Genomic DNA, 23846 nt, shown 5'->3' on the forward strand with positions numbered 1-23846 from the left:
GGGGGGCGGGGGGCATAAGAGGAAGAGGGGGTCAATAGGCTTAGTGACCTAAGCTACAGGGTAATAACCATTTTTGGACAGACGCAGATGGGAGGGTGTCACCCTAGTTCTGTCTGACCCACCCTCTCTCCTGTGTTGGAGGCAAGGCCACCCTGTCCTTCAGGGACAGCCAGGTGTCCTGCAACAGGCCATGGTCAGCTTCAGTCAGTTCTCAAACTTAAGGAGAGCACTGTGAGGTTTTGGGTCAACTTCTGCATAGCAGCCTCTTCCAAGAGGAGCTGGCCAGGGAAGGAGCAGCATGGGCATGGCAGGCCTGCCGGGCAGAAGGAAAGGCAAAAACGCTGGGCTCAGCTCGCCAGAGTTTTGCGCCTTTGCTCCATAAGCAGTGCCAGAGAAGAGAGGCTTAGGGACTCCTGCTTGTCTGAGAGCTGAAGCAGCTGGGACAGAGGAATGGCTCAGACTACAACCTCTGTAGGACTGAGGCAGGGGAAGGAGGGAACACAGAAACTCCAGGCTCCCTGCCTCCCTCCACAAAGATGAGGTTTTTCCTCTTACTGCTGGGAGGATGAGCTTGGATCCAGCCCCCTTGGAGCAAGCCGCGGCAGGGCCTAGGTGCAAGTGGCCCGGTGTACAGAGCATGGATCACCCTCTACCGCCCATACAACGGAGGCCTCGGGGAGGGCTCAATGCACCACCCTGCCAGCCCCCCATCAGAGCAGAAGCCTGGCTCACAGCCTCTGCAGTCGAGGGCTGCAGCATGGCGGCGCTACGGCCACGGGGCAGAGCCCTGTTCTAGCTCAGCCAGCAGTCCTACGGTTCTGATTCACAGCATGCCTCATTGTCACCGCGCTCAGCTTCCCTCTGGAGAAGCTCCTGCAGCCACTTAGAGGCAAAAGGCTCCTCTCGCTTCTCCATGCTTCTGCTCTGGGTGCCAGGGCAAGAGCTGGAACAGCTGCTTACCCACTTACACTAAGAGGCCACCATCATACTGACTTGTGAGGTAGAAAGAAGGCAATAGTAATAGGTGTCCCTACCGCTCATGCCTAGATGCTGCAGCCCCAGCAGAGGACTACAGCTCCTGAAGGCTGTGCTTCCCACCAGCTTCTCCTGGGCCACGCCACCGCAGCAACCTTGCCCGACCCAAATCTGTCCCATCCGGTAATATTGCCAGGTGCTGGCTCGCCTGCCTGCTCACAATGCCAGCTGTGGGGAAGGGGGAAGGAGGGCACGCAGGGAACTAGAAGCCTGGTCTGTATTCACAGGCTGGAGGGCTCATGGAGCGCGCAGGCTGGGCTGGGCCCGGCGTGGCACGGGGGCACTCGGAGGTGTCCACCTGACCAGGGCAGCCACACCTTGGTCTAGTCCCTGCCATCTCTGCTGCCTCTACAGCCTATTGAAAGTTTTGTTCCTTTAAAAAGCAAGTTTCTGACCTTTTAGATTATTTTTAAGCTCTCCCCACAGTCAGCTATCAGCATTAAATGAATTTTTGGCAGTTAAAAGGAAAAAAGTTGATTGCACTCTACAAAGGTAAGGTAAGGCCTGGGATAAACACAAAGGAAAGAGGGCAAACGTTTTGGCTTTAGAAAGTCAAGGAAATTTATTTCCTGAGGTCATGAGACAGGAAGTAGATTCCTAGCCACAGTAAAGGAGGTCTCCTAATGAAGGCGAGAATGCCTAGTAAGACATGCTCAAGAGAGCAGATTGCTCTGCTAGCGCTTGGGAAGCTGCAAATCTTAGCCACTTTGAGTCAATTATGAAGTTTCTAACAAAAACACACACATTTAGTGTTTGAATCTGAGAAGTCTTGTTCCAAAGGAGAAAATAATATCCATCAAGAGATGAGGGTGGGTCCTAGCCACGGTGATAGCTGAGGGGAGCAAGATGGGGTCTAGCACTCCAGACACCATTAGGAGACCTCTTGGGGCAATTGACTTGTGCTCCAGCCGCTGGGTCAGATTTCAGACAGGAAATATTTGTGGCAGGTTAGTGTCAGGTCAGCGGGCTGGAGGAGTTTCTGCTTCCAGGTCATTATCGTTTGGGTCCCCAGGGAAGAGTCTTGGGGGCCACTTGAGCCCCAAAGCTGGGGAAGTCTTCAGAACTGCTCATATCAGGGGCCTAGAGCAAAGAAAAAGGGAACCAGTTAAGCTCCTGCCCTGCTGTGAGTCTCCATGGTGCACCCCTGAGCTAAGCAGCATTTCTGATGTTCCATGAGCAGAGACAATGGGCAAAGGCCAAGAAGGATCATTATGTCCTTAGGACTGCCAGGGTGGACAGTCAAGCCATCTAGAGAGGATGTGTAGGAGGGTGCAGATAGAAGCAAATGGCAGGTGGATAAAGGGTCCAGCCTCAGTAATGTGGTCACTGGAGTGGAGTCAGGCCAGTCCTGCAGCAGCGTTGAGGCAGCTGAGGACAGAGCTGTCCCATGTCCCAGCTCACCACTCCCAGCCAGAACACAGCACAATACATCAAGGGGGTTCTGCACTCAGGAATCCTAGGACCCTCATCCCTAACTCTAAAACCAAAGGACCTGGCAGGACACTTTCTTGTAAGGGTCCCCCATTCCCCAACAGCTCCACAGTGGGTTTCTCAGTGTGGACAAGATGCTTGGAAGAAAGAGACAGCAGTGTTTTGGAAGCTGGAGAGGCAGGGCCCAGGCCTGCTCTCAGCTTGCACGAGCCACAAGGAGCAGGAGGGCCCTTCACTGCTTTCTCTGCCACCAATGGAGGGAGAGTGCTCCGTTTCCCCAGCCAAGGAAGGAGGGCCAGACCTCAGAGTAAGTCTTTGGCAGAGGGTGCCACATGCCCTGTGCCCTCAGGCCCACAGCAGAAGCAGCACTCACCTTTTCATTGTTGACAGTGGCCCAAGGGGCATCTCTCACCACAAAGCCCTTGGATGGGGCCTTGGACTCTTCATGTGAAGAGGGCTTCATATACACCTGCATTGCCTCGTTGTCCACCACATCTGCAAGCTGTAGTGACACAGCCCAGTTAGGAGGGGATCATGATAGTTCCTCAAACTGGTATAACACACCTCCCTCCCACCATCTCACCATGCTGCAACCCATCCAAGGTCACCAGCCTGTTCTACAATGACCAAACACAGTGTTTCTGCACTAGTCTGAGGGCCACAAACTCCTAACTGATGCAGCAGCTCCTAACTAACTGCAGCAAGGCAAGCATGTGCACACCCTGGTGGTGCCCAGCATGCTTATTCACTGTCCTCTCCTGCACAGTGGGGCCAGTCCTTGCACAGCTCTGCACCCAGTTGGTCTGAGGGACAGTTGCACATAGGGACTGACCGCCACACACACAGGGCTCAAGTTCTCTGATTCAGTGGTAGAAAATACCACATGGAGATACTCCAGACATCCAGCTCTGTGGCAGAGAAAATCCTTACCAAGCCCTTGCGGAGATTAGCCGAACACTTACATATTCCTCCTCCAAGTTCAGGATGTGATCAATAGCTTCTTCCACATTCTCAGGGAGTCCTGTCACAGTCACACAATTGGGGTCAGGAGCTCCACTCTGGGGAAAGCGAATATCCACCTGCAACACAAGGAACAGGACAGGACTTACATCTGCACATCTGAAAAGCCACAGACTCTCCATAACCCTCGTCATTAGATTCACAGAAGAGAAAAGCCCTGTTGTTTACTGTTTACTGCTGCAAGTCTATTTAGCACCTCTGATTCAGCAGTTCTGATGCTGGAGGGTGTGCACTGGAACGGATCTGGCCCCAAAGCCTGTCCGGTTTACCGTGAAGGAAGGCAGAACAGGGTCTGCAGTAACAACCTACCTTCCAGCAACCCCTGCTGTTCTCACTGCCCAGAGGCCCGCTGATTTCTGTGCAGCCCTTGCAGCAGCAGCAGAAGATGGCTGCATTTCCAGACAATGTCCTCACACTGCTGCATTTTCACCATCAAGCCATTAGCATGACACACAATAAGCTTTCTGTCTCCTTCACAGATAGGTAATCCTGGCTGACTGTCACTTTCTGGAGCTGGCTTAGTATACCCCACACACAGCCACTGAGCTTGCCTTCCAGATGAGTGCAGGGAAGCCACACAAGACGGGACCAAAACTAAAGGCTGCTCTGTTGGGAACTTGTTTCAATAGCTGTTTTCAACAACTAAGCCCAGCTGAGATCCAAGTCTCCAAAGTCTCATCACTCTGGATTCACATTCACTACTGCCCCTGTAGTAAAGCACCATCAGTGGCAAAGGCAAAGCCTTTCCCAAAGTCAGCTGACTTTACCAAATCTGAAGCCCTGACAGTGTGCCAAGATTCCCAAAGTCAAGTGAATCAACAGCGGCCTACAGAGACAAAGAAATCCATAGGATTTCCTTGAATTAAACTCAAGCTGAAGGGGTCAGGGCACAGTCCCCCAGCAACAGACCTCGCTGTCTGCTTCCAGAAATCAGAGTAGTGGACATAACCACCTCCTCCCTCTGAAGACCATCCAGGACCCTGGCTGCAAGAAACCCACTAAACAGGCTGCACAGAGGGACAGAGCTCAGTGCTGTTTGCAGGGCTAAGCCAGAGCAGCAAGGAAGCATTTCCAGGTTCCTCTTCTGGCTGTGTTACAACAAGAGAGGAAGAGCTCAGCCTCCTCCCCACCTAGCTCCCAGAAGGATGACTCACAGCTGAGGTTGTGTAGGGATGCTTCAGCTGGTGTCTGGGTGTGGTGCCCAGCTGCCCTGGCCCAGGGATCCTGCTCACATGCTTGTGGTGACAGAGTTGGAGGTGAGCAGGACAGCACTGGCTTTTCTTTTGCACCTGTTCCAGCTGAAGGCACTCAACAGGAACAAGACACAAGGACCACACGATGTCAGCTTCAGGCTCCTGAATTCAGCCCCTAGCACCAAGCTGCCACCAAGCTCTTAGCACAAGAGCAAGCAACACCATTGGCCACCCAGGCCCGTGCTGCATCACCCCACCACTCACCTTGAACTCATCCATGATTTTGCGGATGGCTTTACCACGTGCACCAATGATGCGTGCATGAACACGATGGTCCAGAGTCACATCCTCAGAGACCATCTGCTCCAGCTCACTGACGATCTTCATGATGGCATCCCGGGCCGCCTCAGCATTCTTCTCATAGCCAGTGATGGTGATCTGGTCCTGGGCCTGGGGTATGGGGAAATGTGTGAGAGACCAGACTCAGAAGCAGCTGAGCAAGCCTTCTCTCTGCTAATTCCTTTTACCTTCCACCTTATCTGAAGGCAGCATAGGAAGTTCAGAGCCCTAGAGAAGATGCTGTGCTTCCTATGCTCAGAGACAACCAGCAGCCCTCTTTGCACCCCCTCTGACCTCTTACCTGGCTTTCATCATCCTTGTCGGGGAACTGGATGTTGACCTCATGCTCTGTGCGTATCTGCGTGATCACTGCTCCCTTCCGTCCAATGATTTTAGGGTGATACTTGGGATCCACAGTGACTGTCAGCTTGAAGCTTCGCAAGGCCTGCAGCAGGAGAAGCAGAGTGAGATACAACAGCAGGCAACACACTATGGCTGGTCCAGTGATGTCCATCTAAGTCCCAGTGTTTCCCTCTGCCTTCTGAGATGGGAACAGATTCTGCAGGGTCATGTTTGAGTGTACATGGCTACAGAAAAGCACCCAAGACATCCATCTGTTGGGGCCTTGTGCTCTCGCCAAGTTCAGCAGGAAATCACAAGTAGCGAACAACCATCCAACTCATTCCTCACCTATTTACTCAGAGCTGTGATGAGGATTCAATGAGAATAGTTACAGAGAGACTCCTAGCACAATGAGGTTGCCACCCTACAGTGTCTTGAAGGTACATGAAGGTGTGACGGAACCCTGGACAGTCCAAAGTTACCTAAAGCAGAATCTCAAAACTCTCTGTCAGTTCATGTTAAACAAGTTACATTTGTGTAATCCACCTATAAGCACTCCACACCTGCAGAGCACCTAAGGGTGCTCTTAAAAGGTGAGGGGTTCCAGGAGTCTGCATAACTTTTGAAAGGAACACCCAAAGGCTGAAGCCTCATTTGGCTGGAAGGAAGGACAGGCATAGGCCTTACCCGATCCTCTTGTTCAGCTTGTAGCTCCTTCACTCTTTCCAGCAGCCCAGCTTTGGCACGGTCCAGGTTGGTAGCCAGCCCAGTAATGGTGATGATATCTGACTGCAGTTCAGGAGCAGGTACCTGGATGTTCACCTGAGTAACAAATACCAATTATCGTTTTGTATCACTGCTGGGTTTCTATCACTTGTGATGCCTATCACTGCAGGTTGGCTCTCCCTGATTTCCCTGGCCGCCAAGAGTAGCTTCCACTCAGACAGCCTGAACCACAGAATCACAGACTGGTTATGGCTGGAAGGGACCTCTGCAAGTCATCTGGTCCAACCCAGCCTGGGACTGTGTCTAGATGGTTTTGAATAGAACCCTGGTTCTTCAGCCATTATCAGATTGTTTGGTGTAGGGCTTCAGCCCCCAGCAGGCCCTGTGCCAGCCTGGAAAGGCTAGGAAATAAATACATGTTCAATAGTACTGTTTGCAGCCAACCTGCATCAGTCCCAAGAGTCCCTGTGGGCTTCTGGGGAATTCTCTGGAATGGGCAGGCACAGCAGCTTCCCATGGCCTAGGACGAAAACAACTCTCACCCTGGTGAGGAATCCCTCCAGGCACCAAGGAAGTCACACAACACTCATAGCATTAACACTGATCACGCAGCTTCAGCATGAAACCTACTAAATCACACAGGTCTCATTTTCTTATTACAGAGCTTATATTCCACAGTCAAGTCACGACAGCTCTGAGTATGTCGCAACTGATTGCCACCACCACAAACATGGTAACTTACAGATTCTCCAGGACAGAGGAGATGGAAAGGAGGGCAACAACTTACTTCAAACTCATCCATCATTTTGCGGATCCCAGTTCCTTTCTGGCCAATGATGTAACGGTGAAGATCAAAGGGAACTTCCACCTCAATGGTGACGGGAACCAGAGCCTGCGGGGGAGGGAGCACAATTTACCAGTTGGAAAACTTCTCCTGTATTCCAACTTCCATATACTTGCCCAAAAGAATGTGTTGCTGAACTGAGATAAATTCCCTTGTAGCCAGGATACAAACTCTACAGGAAGAGAGAACAGGCATGAACACCAAGATGACCTGTTGGGTGCTAAAGCATTCTTTTCAAACAAGCCATCTTAAACCTCTGGGGACAAGCCATCTAGCAGAGACTTGGAAAAAGTACACTAAAGGAGCGTGGCAAGGTGTGCTACAGCTAGAATAATTCAGTCTCAATCAGACTCCTCCTCTTTCCCGCTGTGCTCCATAAAACAAGCATGTAGTGCTTTTATGGCAAGTAACTTGGGGCTCCTTACAAGCTCTAGCAACTGTGACGTCAGGCACTATGAAGCTGCCAGGCTAAATCACAGAGAGAGGACTTCCCTTGAGAAGTACAGGCTGCCTCTGCAGTTAGCATCAGTGACCACCTCCTGGAGAGCAACCTTGACTGAGTAGTTTTTGTTACCACCATGAAAGCCTGTGGTGAGCTTCTGGCATCAGGGCTTCACCACATTATAGGGCTAAGGGGCTTAGAAAGCTATATACCTGCAGTGCCTCCTTTGCTGCCTCACACTTCTCCCTGCGGCCAGAGATGATGATGATATCGCACTTCTTTGGAGAGCTGGGATCTGCATCCTTCCCATCCTTGCCTTCCCCACCTTCCTCGCCATTCTCCTGCACAGCTGGTTCTGCAACAGGGGCTGGAAACATGGAAAGTCTCATGTTAAATGCACAGAGCCCCCTTGCTATCTCCCCCTCTGGATCCTCAGGCTCAGCCTGGGCTTTGCCACAAGAGATCAGACACTACAGACTGCTATGGAGGAGGTCACTCCTAGCAGAGGCAGCTTGCCACGGCTTAGCATGGAATGAGCAGAAAGAACAAGAACATCCACAGAGACAGTCTGCTCCACACTTCTCTGCACAGCACTTGATACTGCCTTTGCCTGCGCAGAAAGGACCTGCAGAGGCTGCACTGCTATGTTAGCAGAGGCAACAAGTAAGGCTGGCAGTTCCTTCCGCAACAGGGAAGTTCACCAGCACAGCACTGGATGTTACAGCAGGGTGGCTGGTGCTAGGCCTGAGTACCAAACAGGCCCCAGCTGTCTGAATTCAGTAACCAGAGCATAAATGCTCAGATAGACCTTGGTAAGCCTGTAAAGCCCTTTTTGCTGGGGTAGGTCCTCGTACTCCCTGCACTCTAGGGTGAGAACACATTCAGAACATCCAGGTCTGGGGATTTACCTCCTAAAACCATCCCTTCTTCCCAAGAGGGCATAGACTGATGTTAATCTCAGACTCAAGGATACTGCAGGAAACACCTGAGGTCAGTTATCCACAGATTTTAAGTAGAACATCTTCACTGATACAGAGCGCAGGCTACACTACACTACACTCATTTCATCACCCCAACTACCACACGAACATGCATCCATGGGTGTACCTGGATTCTCCTCCCTGTCAGGGAATTTGATCTGGACACCATAGTCCCGGGTGATCTGCTGGATTCGGGATCCCTTGGGGCCCATGATGGAGCGGTGGAACTTTTGCGGGATGGTGCATTCGATTGTCACTTGAGCTTCCTGTGAGAAAGCAGAGTTGCTCTATTGCAATGCAGCCTCTTTCACACTAGAAAACAGGATGCTTGTGCATGGTGAAATCCATAATGGACATGGAGAGGAGTTAGAAAAGATAACAGCTGCTGGGTGGGGGAAGAACTGGAAGTTTCCTAGAATCTTCCTCTCTGAGAGGTTAGTAGAAGATTTCTTAATAAAGGTTGCCTCCAATTTTAACCCATGGTGTTAAAGGCTTCCAAGATCAAAGCTCAAGCTTTTTCCTCCCTGAAAGGGAGGAAGTGTTAGAAGAAAGGAAAATGATAAAGAAAGAAGGAAGGGAAGAGAACAGGTTTGACATTTAGGTCTTTCCAAACACCAATACTAACAGTACAGGAAACCCCAGAGAGCAACCACTGCCCAAGACCAGGCATGGAAAGGCACAAAAAGGCTCCAATTTTTTAATGTCTAGCACTACATCAAGGAAGGGTCTCCTATTTCCACTCCTAAAAACCAAGATGGTCAGAGGATGCAATTCCTTCCTATAGCATTGCCATTTTGGAGCCAGCTGCCGTTCCCCAGGCTGGGATCTATAGTCTGCAGACCCTATATGTTGACAGGAAAGCTTCAGATCCCAGAACTACTGTGGGACTTGTTCACATAAAGCAGGCTCAAGGACAGCACTGCTGAAGCAACAAAGTGTAGAAGAAACAGTTTCCCTGTTACATACCAGGTCCTCAATGATCTCTTGGATGCGTTTCTTGGCTGCCTCCACACAGTCCTTAGCTCCCTTGAGGGTAACTTTGTCACTCTGGGTACCAGAGCGCGGGAAGCTGACCATCACACCACCATACTCATCTGCAATCTCACGCAGAACTTGCCCTCTCCGTATGACAAAGTGGCGGTGGTGCTTGGGGTCAACCACCATGGAGTCTTCAACCACATTATCCTGCCAACAGGTGACAGCCAGTCAATCCCGCCTGTCCTGGTGACAAGCACTAGTTTTCTGCACTCAACATCAATCAGTTTACAACCTCACCCCAACAAGTGTCAGCAAGGAGGATCTTCTTCCTGAGCTCCCATGAAGGGCAGCAGATGGTTTTAGGACAAACAGTCCTCCGTGCTGACTCATTACATCTTGCTACGGTGATAGACAAGAAAGTAGAAAAAGTATTTCATACCAGGTTCTTGATGAGGGCCTCCAACTCCTTCTGCGCCTCTTTGACAGCCTCCTCAGTTCCCATGATAGTTATCAGCTCCTGATCTTTGTCCTCAGAGGTTGGGAAGATGATGCGGGCTCCAGTGTTGTCCCGCACCTTACGGATGTTGCCACCACCCTTACCAATAAGGAATTTGTGGTACTCTGGCTTTGCACGGAGGTCCACGGTGTAACTCTTTGTTTGCTGAAAGAAGTCAGATACCCATGGAACATGTCAATATATAAAAAATACATATCAGCATCCACAGTAAGCATGTAGGTATGTTACCTGCACCCACATACAGAGTGTTGCAAAAGCAAGGTAGATGCAGTGTGCTGTAGAAGTCAAAAAAAATATACAATGTACTAAAATTAAAAACACTACCTGAAAGATGTTCTTAGGGCTGAAACTCAGCATGACTGGTGAGAATACAAGCAGAAAAGACTTCCCTAGGAGAAAGCCCTGACACTCACACAAGGCAGAATAACTATTTGCTGACTGCTGCAAGCCAGGCAGTAGAGAGAACCAACTGATCAGGAGAACATGTTCACATGCTGATATTAGAATGACCATTTTTACATTTTTTTCCTTGCTATTAAAATGACCAGTCAGTCAGTCAGCTACAACTCAGGGCAAGGTCTTGTAACCCAAAGTTCTCAAATCTAGATATATGCAGTGAAGTGGAAGAACCGGAGCTGGAATTCAGAAATCAAGGAAAAAGTAAAGGAGATATGCAGAGTTAGCTGTTTCGGAGAACTGTGGATACCCAACAGGATTCAAACCACAACAGCAGGGAGCCTTGGGCAAAGAAGCATTTACAGGCAGTTTGTCTATCCACGGAGGAAGAACTCAATTGTCATAAGGATAGAAGCTTAGTTTTCTTTTAATCACCCAAAATGTGCTCAAATCCATCAAAAGAGTATTAGGCTGTCTTGATGCCAAAGGCTTCCCAGCAGGCAGAGGGGATCACTTCAAGCCCCAAAACAGCTGGCCAAAGCAATGTGCTACCTCCCCTATGAGACAAGGCTCACCTTCTCCTCTGCCAGGTGCATCAGCTGTTTCTTGGCTTTCTCCACATCTTGGGCTGGGCCCCTGATGGTCACGGTGTCACTGCCAGAGCCCTCAGTGGGGAAGTGAATGTGGACTCCACCACATTCCTCCATGATGGAGCGGATGAAGCGGCCTTTGGCGCCAATGAGGGAATTGTGCAGTTTGGAAGGAATAGACACCTCCACCTCTGTGATGTTGGCCTAAGACAGGACAGTTCCAGGCTGTTAGTCAAGCTGCAGATGTGTGTTTGCACCTATTCTGTTTACTCTCCAACTCCCAGACCGCTAGGAACTTTATAGAGGCGTGTGTAAGAAATGCCTGATCAGATTGGTTTGAGACTGGCTACCCCTGACACAAGAGCAGCCACAAACTTAGGTTTAAGAGTCATGAACAGACTGACACTTATGTTTGTCTCCTCCTTGCCCTCCCTGCCCCACCCTCCCCAAGCACTTCTTCTGTATTTATGTCTTCTAGCAACATTTTCAAGGTCCTCATCCGCAACAGGACAGTCATTTCACTTACCAGCTCCTTCTGGATGGCAAGAATTCTGTGGCGAGCAGCCTCACAGTTTGCTCTCTTGCCTGTGATAACAATTGTCTCCGAGTTGCTGTTCTCTGCTGGGAGATCAATTTTGGTGTTGCTTTCTTCACGAATCTGCCACAAAGGAAAAAAACCAGTCATCTCAGAGGTGTCCCGTGTCACAAAAAAAAAAGCCCTTGGAGATTATATTTCACATCACCAATGAGCAGGAGAGAGCAGCGAGTGGGATTCAGCTGCAGGCAGTGTCCATACTGAACCCTGGCAATGGGAAAGATATCTTACCTTCTTGATGTTGGCACCTCCTTTCCCTATGATGTTCTTATGGAACTGTTTGAAGATGGGGACAGAAATTGAAAAGCTGTTTTCAACCTATTGGAGGAAGGAAGGGAGAACTGAAGATTATACTGTCTTGGCATCGAGGCGCCATCCCAGAATCTTGATAAACAAACTTTTGACAATAGGCTTAGATCCAAGGAAATTCACTATGTGACACGCTTACAAAAACAAGCAAAGGGAAGTACCTTACCCTATAGCCCTTAAATAACAGCTATCACCCTCCTGTCCTCATCCAGTCAGAACAGTGTCCACAGCTCCCTCACCTTGAGGTGTTTCAGCCCTAGCCAAGCCAATACAGCTTGGCTTTATTCCAGGGTTACCAGGCATGTAAGAGAGAACAGCAAACAGAAGTCCTCCTTACCAGGTCTGCCACCATCTTTTGCATGTACTTGGTGCACTTCTCCACCTCATTTTTGGGACCTCTTAGTTGGACGATGTCACTCTTGTGCGCAGGGTCTGGGAAGTTGATGATAACCTGCAAGAGGTGGTCATTTACAGTCAACTCAAGCAAATTCAAGAATCGATGTGTCAGACACACGCAAAGGTTGGGGGGATCTTATATATCCTCTGTCCCATGTTAGCAGCCTCTGGACAAAGGAACTATCTTCTCATACATATTAGGTATGGAACCACTACATTGATGACTTCAGTGATGATGTGCCTAACACCCAAGTGAGATATATCCCCTCTGGATTCTTTATCTCCTAGAAAGCCTAACCTCTGGGAATTTCTCCCGGATTTCCCGGATCCGCTCGCCCTTCTGCCCAATGATGGTCCGGTGGAATTTCTGCTCAATGATTAGGTCCTTGGTGCGTTCATTTTCCTGATGAGAAAAGAGCTTATATTGAGTGTTCAGCAGGAGAGCCACATACTTTTATTTACCGGTTTGCTGCCTGACAGTTTACTTGCCAGCATTGCCCCCATTTTCTCCTCCGGACAAAATTCACTCTAGGTTGACAGAGAAGGGGTATTCAAGGGAATAGAGGAACACATCTCTGAAGAGGAACTCACACTTGCCATGAAACCCAAGTGCTTGGCAGGCAAAGGGCACACACTTGCACCAGAAGGTTATGAGGGAATATTAAGAACCCAAACCCTGCGTCACATCCTACTCACCATACGGGAAGCGAGTTCCAGCAGCTCTTTCTTGGCCTGTTGGACCCCCTGTGGGTCTCCTTCAATTCTGATCAGGTTGCTCTTCTCATTGTCCGGGGGAATGCGCACAGACACCTTGTAGAGGTCCTTAATCCTGTTAACTTCAAGGCAAGGACTGTGGTGACATGGTCTGCTAGGCCAAGACTTTGAAGCTAGGCACCTCGACTATAACTGCTTAGAGGCTGTTTAATAAATAAACCAGCCTCTGAGAAGGGGCCTTGTGGGGTGGGGCTGAAATAGGGAAAAGTGCCTCTTCAACCTGGAGTTCAGTGAGAGCAGATCTGTGCCACACAAGAACCTGTACAAGTAAACACTGTCGTATCTACAGAGTTAATTGTTCACTTGCCAGAGTGAGGCATTGGTTATCTCCCCATATTTAGATCAGAAGATGATAATTCATTTCTAATCCCAAATTCTTTTTTGGGAAGAAACTCACCAAGCAGATTTCTACCACCCCCAACAGGCTGCTAAAATGCAATTCATGTAGAGTAACTTCAAAAAAAATAAAGACCATTCTACAAAAAAAACCCCTCCAAAAACATAAAAAAAATAAAAAATTCCTCCAAGATATGGCAAAGTAATCCCACCAGTATTCAACATCCCAAGACACTTTCACCCATTAAGGTCACCCCAAGGCCTCACTGCCCATTTACCTCCTTGTGCCAACACCACTTCAGAAGAGCAGAGGAAATGTGATGGAGATAGCACACTGGATGAGTTACAGAGTCCCTGATATGGCCTACTCAACATGGAGACTCCAAGCGTAGGAAGGATTGGAAAGGCACCCCACTTACTGTTAGCTCCATTCTTGCCAATGAGGTGTCGGTGAAATTTGTGGTCAACGTTGATTTCCGCATAATCCATCCGGTTGATCTATAAAGAATTGAACAGGGCTAGGTAGGGTAGGCCACCACTTCTGTCCTGTGCCCTAAGTAACTGCCTACTGCCAGTATTGGCACTGATTCTCCAGTAGTCAGCTAGAAGCACTCCTCTGCTTGAGCTGAGAGCAACATGCTTGGGAAATGTTTAAAGGGAATTATATGCTTCTGCAGCTACAACTGAAAGAGGAACTTTCCTGCTTGGCGTTAGAAGATTTAAGACCTGCTGCTAATTTTTAAAGAACGCTATGGGGGAGCGTCATAACCAAGGGTTTCATCCATCTGCCATACAACTTGTCTTCTGCAAGTTCTGTTAAGCACGTCAAGACACCATATTACACATCACGACACACACATCATCTCTGCTTTGTTGCCCATTCTTCCCTCGCTTTCTTCTGTACTGGAACTAGTGACACCAACTTACCAGATCCTTGACCATGACTTCAATCTGTTCCTGAGCCACGTTTACATCTTCTGTAGGTCCTTCCAAAGTGATTTTATCCTCTCCTTCAGTGAATTCAATGTGAACCTTGAGATACAAAGCCATGAGGCCAGTAAGAATTTTCCAAGATACAAGCCAGCTCAATGTTGTTAGTCAGGCCTACACCAGCAATCCCAGCCACGAAGAGATTGTTTCCTTCCCACAAAGTACACACATCATTCCCATGGTTTCAGAAGTAGGTCACTTACAATTCAGGCCATATCACAGTGTCTAGAGCCAAAGGCTTTGGTGCTGGCTGCAAGGGCTTGGAAAAGTTACTCACCTAGCCTTTCTCTAGATATCATCTAACTCACCAGGGAGAAGCCTCATTGAAGTCAGAATTTGCAGGTGTCCTATCACATCTATTCTCAAAATAATACCACATAAAGCTTCCTTTAAAGGGCTCAATCCACGAGAATAACATAGGATGAGTGGTGTTTGCAGCAGCAAAAGAGAGGCTCAGTTTAATATTAAGATCTGTGTCATTTCCTCCCTGGTTTTACCCATGCTAGAATACATTTCTCTCTTCCACAAAGAGTGATCTGGACTAAACCATATTTTACATCAAAGGGTGCTAAGCTAATCAACTCATCCATACCTTTGGCATCTGCTGAGTTATTTTGGCCAGGTTTTGTCCTTTCTTTCCAATAATGAAACGATGAAGCCAAGAGGGGGCAGAGACCGAGGAGACGGTAAAACTGTTAGCCTGAGAGACAGAGAAACAGAGAAGCTGTTTGATGGGCAAACTAGAAGAGGTCTTCACAAAAATTCGGTTCCAATTCCCATGCTGCACCCTCAGTATTGATTTCTAAGCTTCATCTCTAACAGCCCAACAGAGGCTACTCCCCCCAAACCTGCCAGTGCTCACGGATGTATCTCTACGGGACTTTCAAAGAAGGCCTAGCCCTTTGCATAGACTTCAGTAAAACAGTACCTTTGCATAGACTTCAGTCAATGCTTGCCCAAGCTTTTCAGGCTCGCCTCGCAGTATCACCGTCTCCGAGCTACTGTCAGTGGGTGGGATCTCAACAGAGACTCCAGTTTTCTCCAGGATCTCCTGCAGGGAATTCCCCTTGGGGCCGATGACATACTTATGTTGGGACTTCTTCACCTCCACTGCAATGGTAGTAGTCTTCTTTTTCTGTAGGGGCAGAGGCACTGGGGCATCAATCGCAAGGGGGCAGGGAAGGACAAAAGTGAAAGGAAGAGGCACAAGATGCAGTGAAATTCTGGACCCAGGAACAGGCAAAGCAAAGGTGAGCACAGTGGTTCTGCAGTACCCTACCACCCTTTGGGCCTATGCCTACAGAGAGCCTTGAGCTCAAAAATTCACAGGTGAAGTACAAAACTAGTATTGTGTCAAGCTCCCTGGGACACTACATGGGAGAGACCACAGACACAACACTCTTGCACAACAGGCTCAACGCCCAGCTGTTCCCCAGGCAGTACTGTAATGCAACATCATGTAGGCTACTAGGTTATAAGCTGATTATCTCTGTTGAAATCCAGACTGGTACAAATACAGACCTAACAATGCAGAAAACCAGCCCAACAACCAACCCACAACTAGGATATTCACAGCAATGTTGGCTGTGGGAAATAAACTGGAGTGAAATGCACTCCTCAGCAACTTCTACTAATGCAGCAACTTTGATACTGTTGGCTGGCCACTGCTGTAGACTTCTTTCCTTAGTAGCACCTGTGTGAACAAGAGCCAGCGGAGCTCTTTGTGGTCTGCTAGAAAAGTGAGAAATGTGTCACCTTCTTGGTAATATCACCCCAAGTCCCACTCTGCTGAGTGAGGAAATGGTAAGATCCAAGGCCATATACTGAAAGGGCTGCTGAGCCAGAGCTGATATGAGGAGGATGCAACAGAGGGATGCCCAGAAGCAGAACAAGAAGAGAAGAGGGACTATGACCAGCTGAGGGGAATATAGGATGCTTTATTGACCATCCATACCTTTTCCTCATAGATCTTCTTAACACGAGCCACAGCCTGGGCTAGCTGCTCCTTTTCTCCTGTGAAGACTATCTCTGTTTTGTTGACACTAGGTGGAGGGATGTTGATGCGCGTCCCTGTGTCCTGCATGAGCTCACTCACCAGCTTGTTGTAAGGGCCAGCAATGAAGGGGTGGTACACTTTCTCCACATCCAGCCGCTCCACAGCACGCTTATCCTGGAAGAGCCCAGAACAGACCTTGGTGGGAAATTCCTTCCATATTGTAGTCTCTGCCAGATACAGCTAAGCTCCTCACAGTGCTGTCCTGCTTGACACTCTGGCCCAAGCACTCTTCAGTTTGCAGGCTCATAGATCTCCATCCTTTTCCATCTACAAACACTGCTGTTGCTGCTGCTCATTTATGATATTCACCTCTTTAATCTCCTGCCTTATCTCAGCTGGCACCTAAAATGGTTCACTTCAAATAGGAAATACACTTATCTGACTTCAGAGACAGACAAAACGCAGAACCAGAAGTTGCAGAACTTGGCAGAAGTGGTCGTGCAGCCAGTGGCACAGTATATGTCTCGAATTCATATAACATACTAGACAGCTGACTGTTGCCATGGTGTTACAAACATCTAATATACCATGGAGAAGGAAAAACGGCTGTCCAGCTAACACCACGAGAAAGATGACCGTACTGAAGTACCTGCTCAGCAGAGATAAGCAGGATCTCGTGCCGGGCCTTCTCAATCCCTTCCTTAGTGCCGGTGATCTTGATCTGGTTGCTGGAGTCATCTGGGCGGGGAATCTGGATTTTGGTTGCAGTTTTGAGCTCCAGGTCCTGCAGTTTCTCGCCATTCTTTCCAATGACAAAACGGTGGTGTTCCTTGGGGATGGCAACCGTCGCTGAAGCCTGCAACACAGGAACCAAGCATCTATGAGAACATTTGCCTGCACTGGTAGATCGACAGGAACAGAGCCAGGGAAAGCAAGTTAGATGCTGCTTAGTGGTACCACTCAGGAGCAAACACAATGTCTTCCCATCACATTCTGTCAGAGGACTGAGACTGTACACCAGAACAGTTGATTTACAGTGCCTGTCTACCAGGAGTTGAAAACCACATTTCCCTCAAAACCCTTCTGTTTGCACAGGAGTAGTACTCTGAATTAGCAAGAGCTTTAGGCACAAACCAGGAAGTACTTATCCTCCAGTGTAAGACACTGGAGCAGCACCAGACAGCAACTGAGATGATGGCTCATGGGTGGAGTTTATCTGAACTCTGATATCTGCTACCAAGGCTACAGAGAACAAGACACACAGAAATTCAACACCAGAAACCTCTTCCAGCAGGCAGACAGCTCAGAGTTGCTTACATCTACTAAGTGCTAAGGTGTTTTCAATGTAGCACATGCTGCTCCTGAGACTGTTTCTTAAAAGGCCCCTCTTAGAAAAGGGGTCCCAAGAGCTTCTCTCAATCTATCACTAAAGGGCTGGTTTGTATCAGGGATTCCTGATTACTTTTCTTCTGAGTTTTTTACTGACCTCGTAGCTTATGATCGCTACCATGCTCTCCGTCCCTGTCAGTATGTAACTACTAACTGCAATTAGACATTAAAAGCCAAACTACAATGGAAAAAAAAAAACCAAACCAAAACAGTTGGTGTGACTCTTCAACTCTGTGTTCCTGTACTGAAGCCAGCCAAGCCTAAGAGCTATTTTTTCAGATGCACATTATGAAGGGTTTGTCCCTTTCTCTTCCCTCTGGCAGGGTATGACACATGGGCTGAACATCGCAAAGCAGACATGGTATTAACTACTCCATAAACTACCCTTGACATTACACTTTAAAACACACTAAGACACCTGGCTGTGATATATCCTAACCAGAACTATCACCTTGATTATGAACTCAAGAATCTGATGGTAAGAAATCAAAACCTAGAGGACTGAAAGGAGAAGCAGCTGAAACAATGGGGCTGTAGCTCCTTACCAGTGTAGCTTGAGTTTCACAATCCAGAACCCTGACCTGAAGCTTTCAGCTTTTGTTAGGGCTTCCTCTTCTCTACTTTTCTTTCTCCCATCCCTCCACATTCTCCTCTGAAGGACTTCAGAGAAAGCACAGTCCTGTTCTCACACACTACTAGCTCTGTGTGAGGGGCCTGCACCTCCTCCAGCACCAGCACAAAGTCACTGTTTGCAATTCAAGTGTTCAGAGATTGCAGACTCCACCCTTCGTGCAACACCATGGCCTGTAATTAGCTTTGAACCCTATTTTAAGCCTCATCTGTATTCCAAATTGCCAATTGTGTGCTTTGAAAATACATGGCAAAGCTGAATTAGTCATCTAATAACAACTCTTTGGCTTATAAGCACACACACCCAAGGGTCTCAAAGCATTTGCAAGTCTTGGGGAAGAGCAAAGATGAAGTGAGAAACAGTTAGATGCCCTCACCTGAGTCTGCAGCCGAGCGACAATCTCCTTCCGAGCCTTCATGACCGCTTCGAGCTTGCCAGAGACCATGATGGAAAGGCCCTGGTCCTTTGCGAGAGACAGCTCCAGGTGAGCTCCTGTCTTCTGCATTATGTCGAGGCAGATCTTGGCCTGCTCGCCTTCTCCGAACTGATTCATGTCCTTGTATTTCCTCTCCTCCAGTGGCACATGAAACACCTGCTCAGCCGCAGGACAGATAGAAGAATGGCACAGCAAGCAGTCAGTATGTTTTTGATTGCTAATGCCTCCCTCTCTTATTGCCATGCAGGTTTCCTGGCATGCTGAGTTCCTAGGTTAGTGCCACCCATCAGCCCTTCCAGTGGAGACACCAGATGTGAGCTGGGAAAGTGCGAGAGCGCTGCAGCAGGCAATCTGTTCCACACTGGGTGGGCAGAAGTGCTAAGCTATAGGGGGAATACTTTAATAGATTACCACTCACTACTTGAATTCTGCAATCCTGCAGCTATTTGTGGAACAGAGATGGAGAGCTTTTTCTGGGCAGTTTTCCAACACATCCCTCCCCTCCAGAGCAGTCCTTAGCTCTTAGATGCAGTCCTCCTTGTACCCCAGGGTAGAGGCCATCCATCTGACACACTAAGGATTTCATACTCCATACTTCTCCTCACCTACTTTTTGAAAGGAGGAAAAGGAGGGAGCTAAGACACCAACTCCCACCAACCTGAGTGATGACAGAAGCCTTTATTGGTCGGATTTTGCTCCAGGGCCCAGCAGGTTCCTGGGCAGCTTCCAAACATGGTGCTTTCTCGGGGAGCGGAGGGAAGGCTTCTTTGTAGGTTGGAGGATCATTCTCTTCTTCAGAGTTTAAAGCTGTAACTGGAGTGAAACAAACAGGGTAAATGAGATGTTCTCCCTGCAGAAATTCATAGGCAGTACAATTGTATTTAGGCACCATTAACAAGGGAGAGCAAATGACTTGTGCACTAGTGTTAATCCCATTACAGTTATGCTTGCGGAGCAGCCAAGTCTGGAGCACAGCTGACCTCAGCACAGCACAGACTGCAGCAGATGCCATGACCAACCAGCCTCTCTGAGCAGGCACTACGGATTCAGGAAGCAAACGTGAAAGCGAATGGTGGCAGCAAGCAGCACATTACTTCCAACTTTGTCAAGAGAGGAGAACAGGCTGAGCTGAAATGAATTAAAGGAACCAAGCGAGGCTGCAGGTCAGACAGGGATAAGATAAGCATACACCCAGGAAGAAGCATTATAGTTAGAGCAGGGTCCAGGGAAAGCCTGTATCTTATGTTCAACTCAGTTGTGCACCATGCCACGCCAAGTCAGCCATGTTGCAGCTGCAAGATGGGTGCCAAAACCCATCAGTGGGTTAGTTAATACAAATACAATTACTTTCTCCAGCACCTTGCTGAGCAAAGGAAGGAAATGACAGCCCAGTACACCGATCCCATGAGGCTCTCTTGTAGCCCAGTGCCCCACTCTTGCATGTGCCCCATCCCATAGATGACAGCATTGCTAGCCAGAGCTCTGTGGAGATCTGAGGCTTGCCCCCTCCTGCCTGCGCACTGTGCAGCATCACCACTGCGCTGCTGCTGGTGGAAAGGCAGAGTTTGGTGGGCTGCCAATCTAGGAATGGAGAATGCAACATCTGCACACTTGTGGGGAACCAGACGTGCGAGGCGAGCTTGGGTAACAGCAAGGAACCTGGCCTGTGCAGTTTGTACTCAGAGGCACATCACAGGAACTCAGCTGTGTTTTCTCACCTTTCACCTGCTGCTGAGTCAGGCCGCTGCGGTGTTCAGCGAAGCTCTCCTGGGTCAAAACTGCCACGGAGCTCATTGTCGACTTCCCACCCACACACAATCCGGTTATGCCACTGCAAGAGACAGAGGTGGCAGCACTATTACCAACACCATTCCAAATCCACAAAAGTCGCTCCAGGAAGACCAAGTATGTGTTATTGAGCACTTTTTCAGTCAGCTTTTTGAAAAGCACCTTCACTGCCAGGTCAGCTCTTGCTGAACCAGAAAGGAATTCAGGGGGGATATTTCCTCAAAGCACAGTGGTCGCCAGACCAGAGCTCCTCATTAAGCTCTTTATTAAGCAGGCAGAGGATGTGCAACCTAAGAAGGTCACTGAAAATGGGGACATCAGAAGTTGTTAAAGCATACTCTAATTAATCTGTCAATTATTAATGGTGTGCAATTTTTAAATTACTATCCAAAGGTTTGGATAGTCAGTCCAAGACCGTTGTGCAACCCTGGGGAGAAAAACCAAAAGGACCTAGGATGCTGCCTCTTCCTGAAAAAGACTTATTTAGGTGCATGAACTCCTGCTACTTAGGGATACACTCAGAAAGCCGCTCTGATAAGCAAGCTCAGCAACAGCAAGATCTTTGGCTCGCCAAAATAAGAACTTACCAGCTAAATGGTCAGTAGCCAGAGAGTCCGTCCTGTAAGCTGCCTGTTTGTCAGCCTGCCAGCTTTTGCTTTATAGAGAAAAAAAAAAAGGAAAAACATTTATGTGACTGCTCCAAGACAACAGGAAAACATGACACCCCCATTACTGTAACTTTCAAAAGAGCACCGCCTGTACTCTGCTTCAAACTTGCACCCTATCCAAAATGTTCTCATACTGAGTCACATCTCACCATACTTTACTTGTCATGTTTTACTAAAGCTACAGGCAACACCACTATCTACTTAAACCTCACAGCAGGAAGCCTGTGGTACCTACTCTTTCATCACGGTGGCTACAAGAGCAGCCATCCAATATCAGGCAAAAATACAGTCTATTAGTAACAGACGTGCAAGACAGACATGAAATTTCAGGGTTGCAAACACGAACATCAACATCTAGTCAGAGGAGACTAACGAGCTGAAAACCTGCCAACAACACTGCCATCAGTCAGAAGTTAGGAATGTAGTTTAGTGGAGCTTGGGTGAATCAACATAGATGTCCTCACAAACTAAGGCAAGCACTCAGGGCTACCCATACACAGCTGCTAGCTGGTCCACCTCTTCATTTTTCATTGCAATAAGATCATGCACCAGGCACTGAACTCTGTCTCCAGGCGTAAGTCTGTAAGTTGGAAGAACAAAACCCTTGCAGGTTTATGTGGATTATTTTATACGCATACACAAGATGGAACCAGGAAAAAATATTCACTCTTGTTGGGAGCTCTCCATCTCCTGTATCTGGATCTGCAGATTTACTGAAAAAGTGTTTAGGAATATAAGTACAAACGTAAAGGCCAGTAGAGTACACAACCTACCAGATGTACAACAGCTACCGACACCTGGAGTTCCTCCCACTGGTTTTGCATGCTCTTGCAGTGCTTGCACTCTCCTAAAATCCAGTGCCCCTGACTGCTTCATGGTGGGAAAGGTCCCTCTCCCACACAAGCCCTGGAGTGCTACTTAGACCTTCTTATGAACAGCAAACTCAAGATACTTTTCAGTAAACTGACGGTTACTGTTTCTGACCTCCCTCCAGAAGAGACTCCCAAAAACACAGTGTTGCTCATGTGGTGTCTTACATTGTACTTATGTTGCAACACAGTAAGGGAAGGTGACAGCGGCAAAAGGAAGGAGGCAGGCAGAGAGCAGCCACACAACAGGGCCATACAGGCCTGATGTGCACCTCAGTGGAGGCTGCAATGTTTTGCTCTACTTCAACACACCTCTTACCAGGCACAAGGCAACACCATCTGCACCATCAATAGAGCTAATATTGCAATTAGTCCTGTGATGATCCACTACTATAAGGTGGCAGCCACCAGGACAGCGCGCCCGCGGAGGCTCTGCAAGGCATTTGCTAGTATCCATGGCTCATCTTGCACGTGCTCTGCTCCTCAGAGGAGAGTAAGGACGAGAAGTCAGTGAACGACACCCAATATAGTGCCTGCCTGAGAGCCACGACCTCAAGGCACAGCTGCTGGTTTCACTGTGTCCACACCTGCTGCAGAGATCTTTCTTGGAGCCTCCACCTCAGAGAACAGCGAGACATTCAAAGAAATCTAAGGCTAGCGTTTACCCGTATGAATTTCTGGTTTGTCACCCATACAGAAAGCTAAGAACAAATGCTCTTGTCTCCAGTAACCCCAAACATCTGGTACATTGCAGGCCTCAGGGATTTTTCTATGGTCAAAATTGGAGGCGGCCACCAGAATGCTATTTTAAATGTAACATCAAAACCAGCAGCTCAAGCATTGCATTTGGAGCCTACACCTCCCTGAATTCTCACTTTAGGTTTTGAAACTAAGGTTACAGCTACGTCAGGCTAACGTGTGGCTGAGTGGGTCAACAGGTTTTAAACCACCTGGTTTATACACTGTCTGTAGCGCTGGCTTTGTGCACCAAAAGAAGTTTCAGAAGTCTAGAGCGCACTTAAAATAAAGAGAACTAAATCATCCTAAAAATAACCTCCAGCAAGGGCCAGACCTAACAACACAGGAAACATTTGTATGAAAAGAAACAAAAGCAAAGTCATGAGTTACACTGCCAATACAATCAGCATCTGTAAACAGAAACATCAGTTACACACTATTTAAAACTATATTTAATAAAAATATTAGCATCTTGTTAATCAAGATAGCAACACAGCAACAGGGCTGGGCTGGTTGTGGTGGCTACTGTCCTCTGTCAGACATTCAGGCAGGGCAGGATGATCTCTTGGTAGATGAGCGGTCAGACATGAAAACACTTGCTTTCTGAAAACTGACCGGCTCTTCTTGACACCGGGGGCCCAGGCCCCTGGCTTTGGGGGGGATCATACCGGCGGCCAGCTGCTGTGCGGCAGGACCGAGTTCTTCCTGGAGCATCTGAGAGCAGAGCACAACCGCTGCCTCAGCCGCGGCCTGACCTCCCCTGTGTTTACTCTTCCACTAACGCTGTGACGTTAATACCTTCCCCGGGACAGGAGGCGTCGTGTGCCTGCTCGGCCACTCGCCACACCTCATCAAACGACACAGCGGCCCGGGCGCTGCTTCTGCCCGGAGCCGTGCTTCCACAGCCGCGCACCAAGAGGGGCAGTCGGTCTCGGGCAGCGCCGGAGCCCGTCCGGGCCTGTGCCGGCCACCGCGTCCGCCTTCCCCGGGACAAGGGCAGGGGCCGGGCCAGGCCGGAGAGGCGGCCCTCTGCTGCCGCGCCAGGCCGCGGCGAGGCGAGGGAGCCGCCGGGCCCCGCGGCCCAGGCCGGGCTGGGGC

The 23846-nt window shown here is 48.8% G+C and overlaps 1 protein-coding gene across 1 annotated transcript in view; it reads right to left on the reverse strand.

Annotated features, from left to right (window-relative positions):
* Positions 1-1787: 1787 nt before the first annotated feature.
* The window catches only part of HDLBP (high density lipoprotein binding protein), a 39407-nt gene continuing 17348 nt past the window's right edge, over positions 1788-23846 (reverse strand). The window contains exons 2-28 of the mRNA XM_014962966.1: positions 21061-21128; positions 20404-20516; positions 19344-19498; positions 18626-18841; positions 16879-17085; positions 16188-16403; positions 15162-15368; positions 14826-14933; positions 14171-14275; positions 13663-13741; positions 12830-12969; positions 12432-12536; positions 12075-12188; positions 11660-11746; positions 11360-11491; positions 10819-11037; positions 9770-9991; positions 9319-9537; positions 8480-8618; positions 7585-7739; positions 6874-6978; positions 6048-6182; positions 5320-5463; positions 4944-5129; positions 3429-3545; positions 2840-2968; positions 1788-2115 (exon numbers count right to left, since the gene is read on the reverse strand). Of these exons, the coding sequence (XP_014818452.1) occupies positions 2029-2115; positions 2840-2968; positions 3429-3545; positions 4944-5129; positions 5320-5463; positions 6048-6182; positions 6874-6978; positions 7585-7739; positions 8480-8618; positions 9319-9537; positions 9770-9991; positions 10819-11037; positions 11360-11491; positions 11660-11746; positions 12075-12188; positions 12432-12536; positions 12830-12969; positions 13663-13741; positions 14171-14275; positions 14826-14933; positions 15162-15368; positions 16188-16403; positions 16879-17085; positions 18626-18841; positions 19344-19498; positions 20404-20479 (3804 nt within the window). The 5' untranslated portion in view covers positions 20480-20516; positions 21061-21128 and the 3' untranslated portion in view covers positions 1788-2028. The remainder of the gene's footprint in view (positions 2116-2839; positions 2969-3428; positions 3546-4943; positions 5130-5319; positions 5464-6047; positions 6183-6873; positions 6979-7584; positions 7740-8479; positions 8619-9318; positions 9538-9769; positions 9992-10818; positions 11038-11359; positions 11492-11659; positions 11747-12074; positions 12189-12431; positions 12537-12829; positions 12970-13662; positions 13742-14170; positions 14276-14825; positions 14934-15161; positions 15369-16187; positions 16404-16878; positions 17086-18625; positions 18842-19343; positions 19499-20403; positions 20517-21060; positions 21129-23846) is intronic.

This window comes from Calidris pugnax, unplaced genomic scaffold (genome assembly GCF_001431845.1).
Source record: "Calidris pugnax isolate Ruff unplaced genomic scaffold, ASM143184v1 scaffold1156, whole genome shotgun sequence".
NCBI classification, from domain to species: Eukaryota; Metazoa; Chordata; class Aves; order Charadriiformes; family Scolopacidae; genus Calidris; species Calidris pugnax.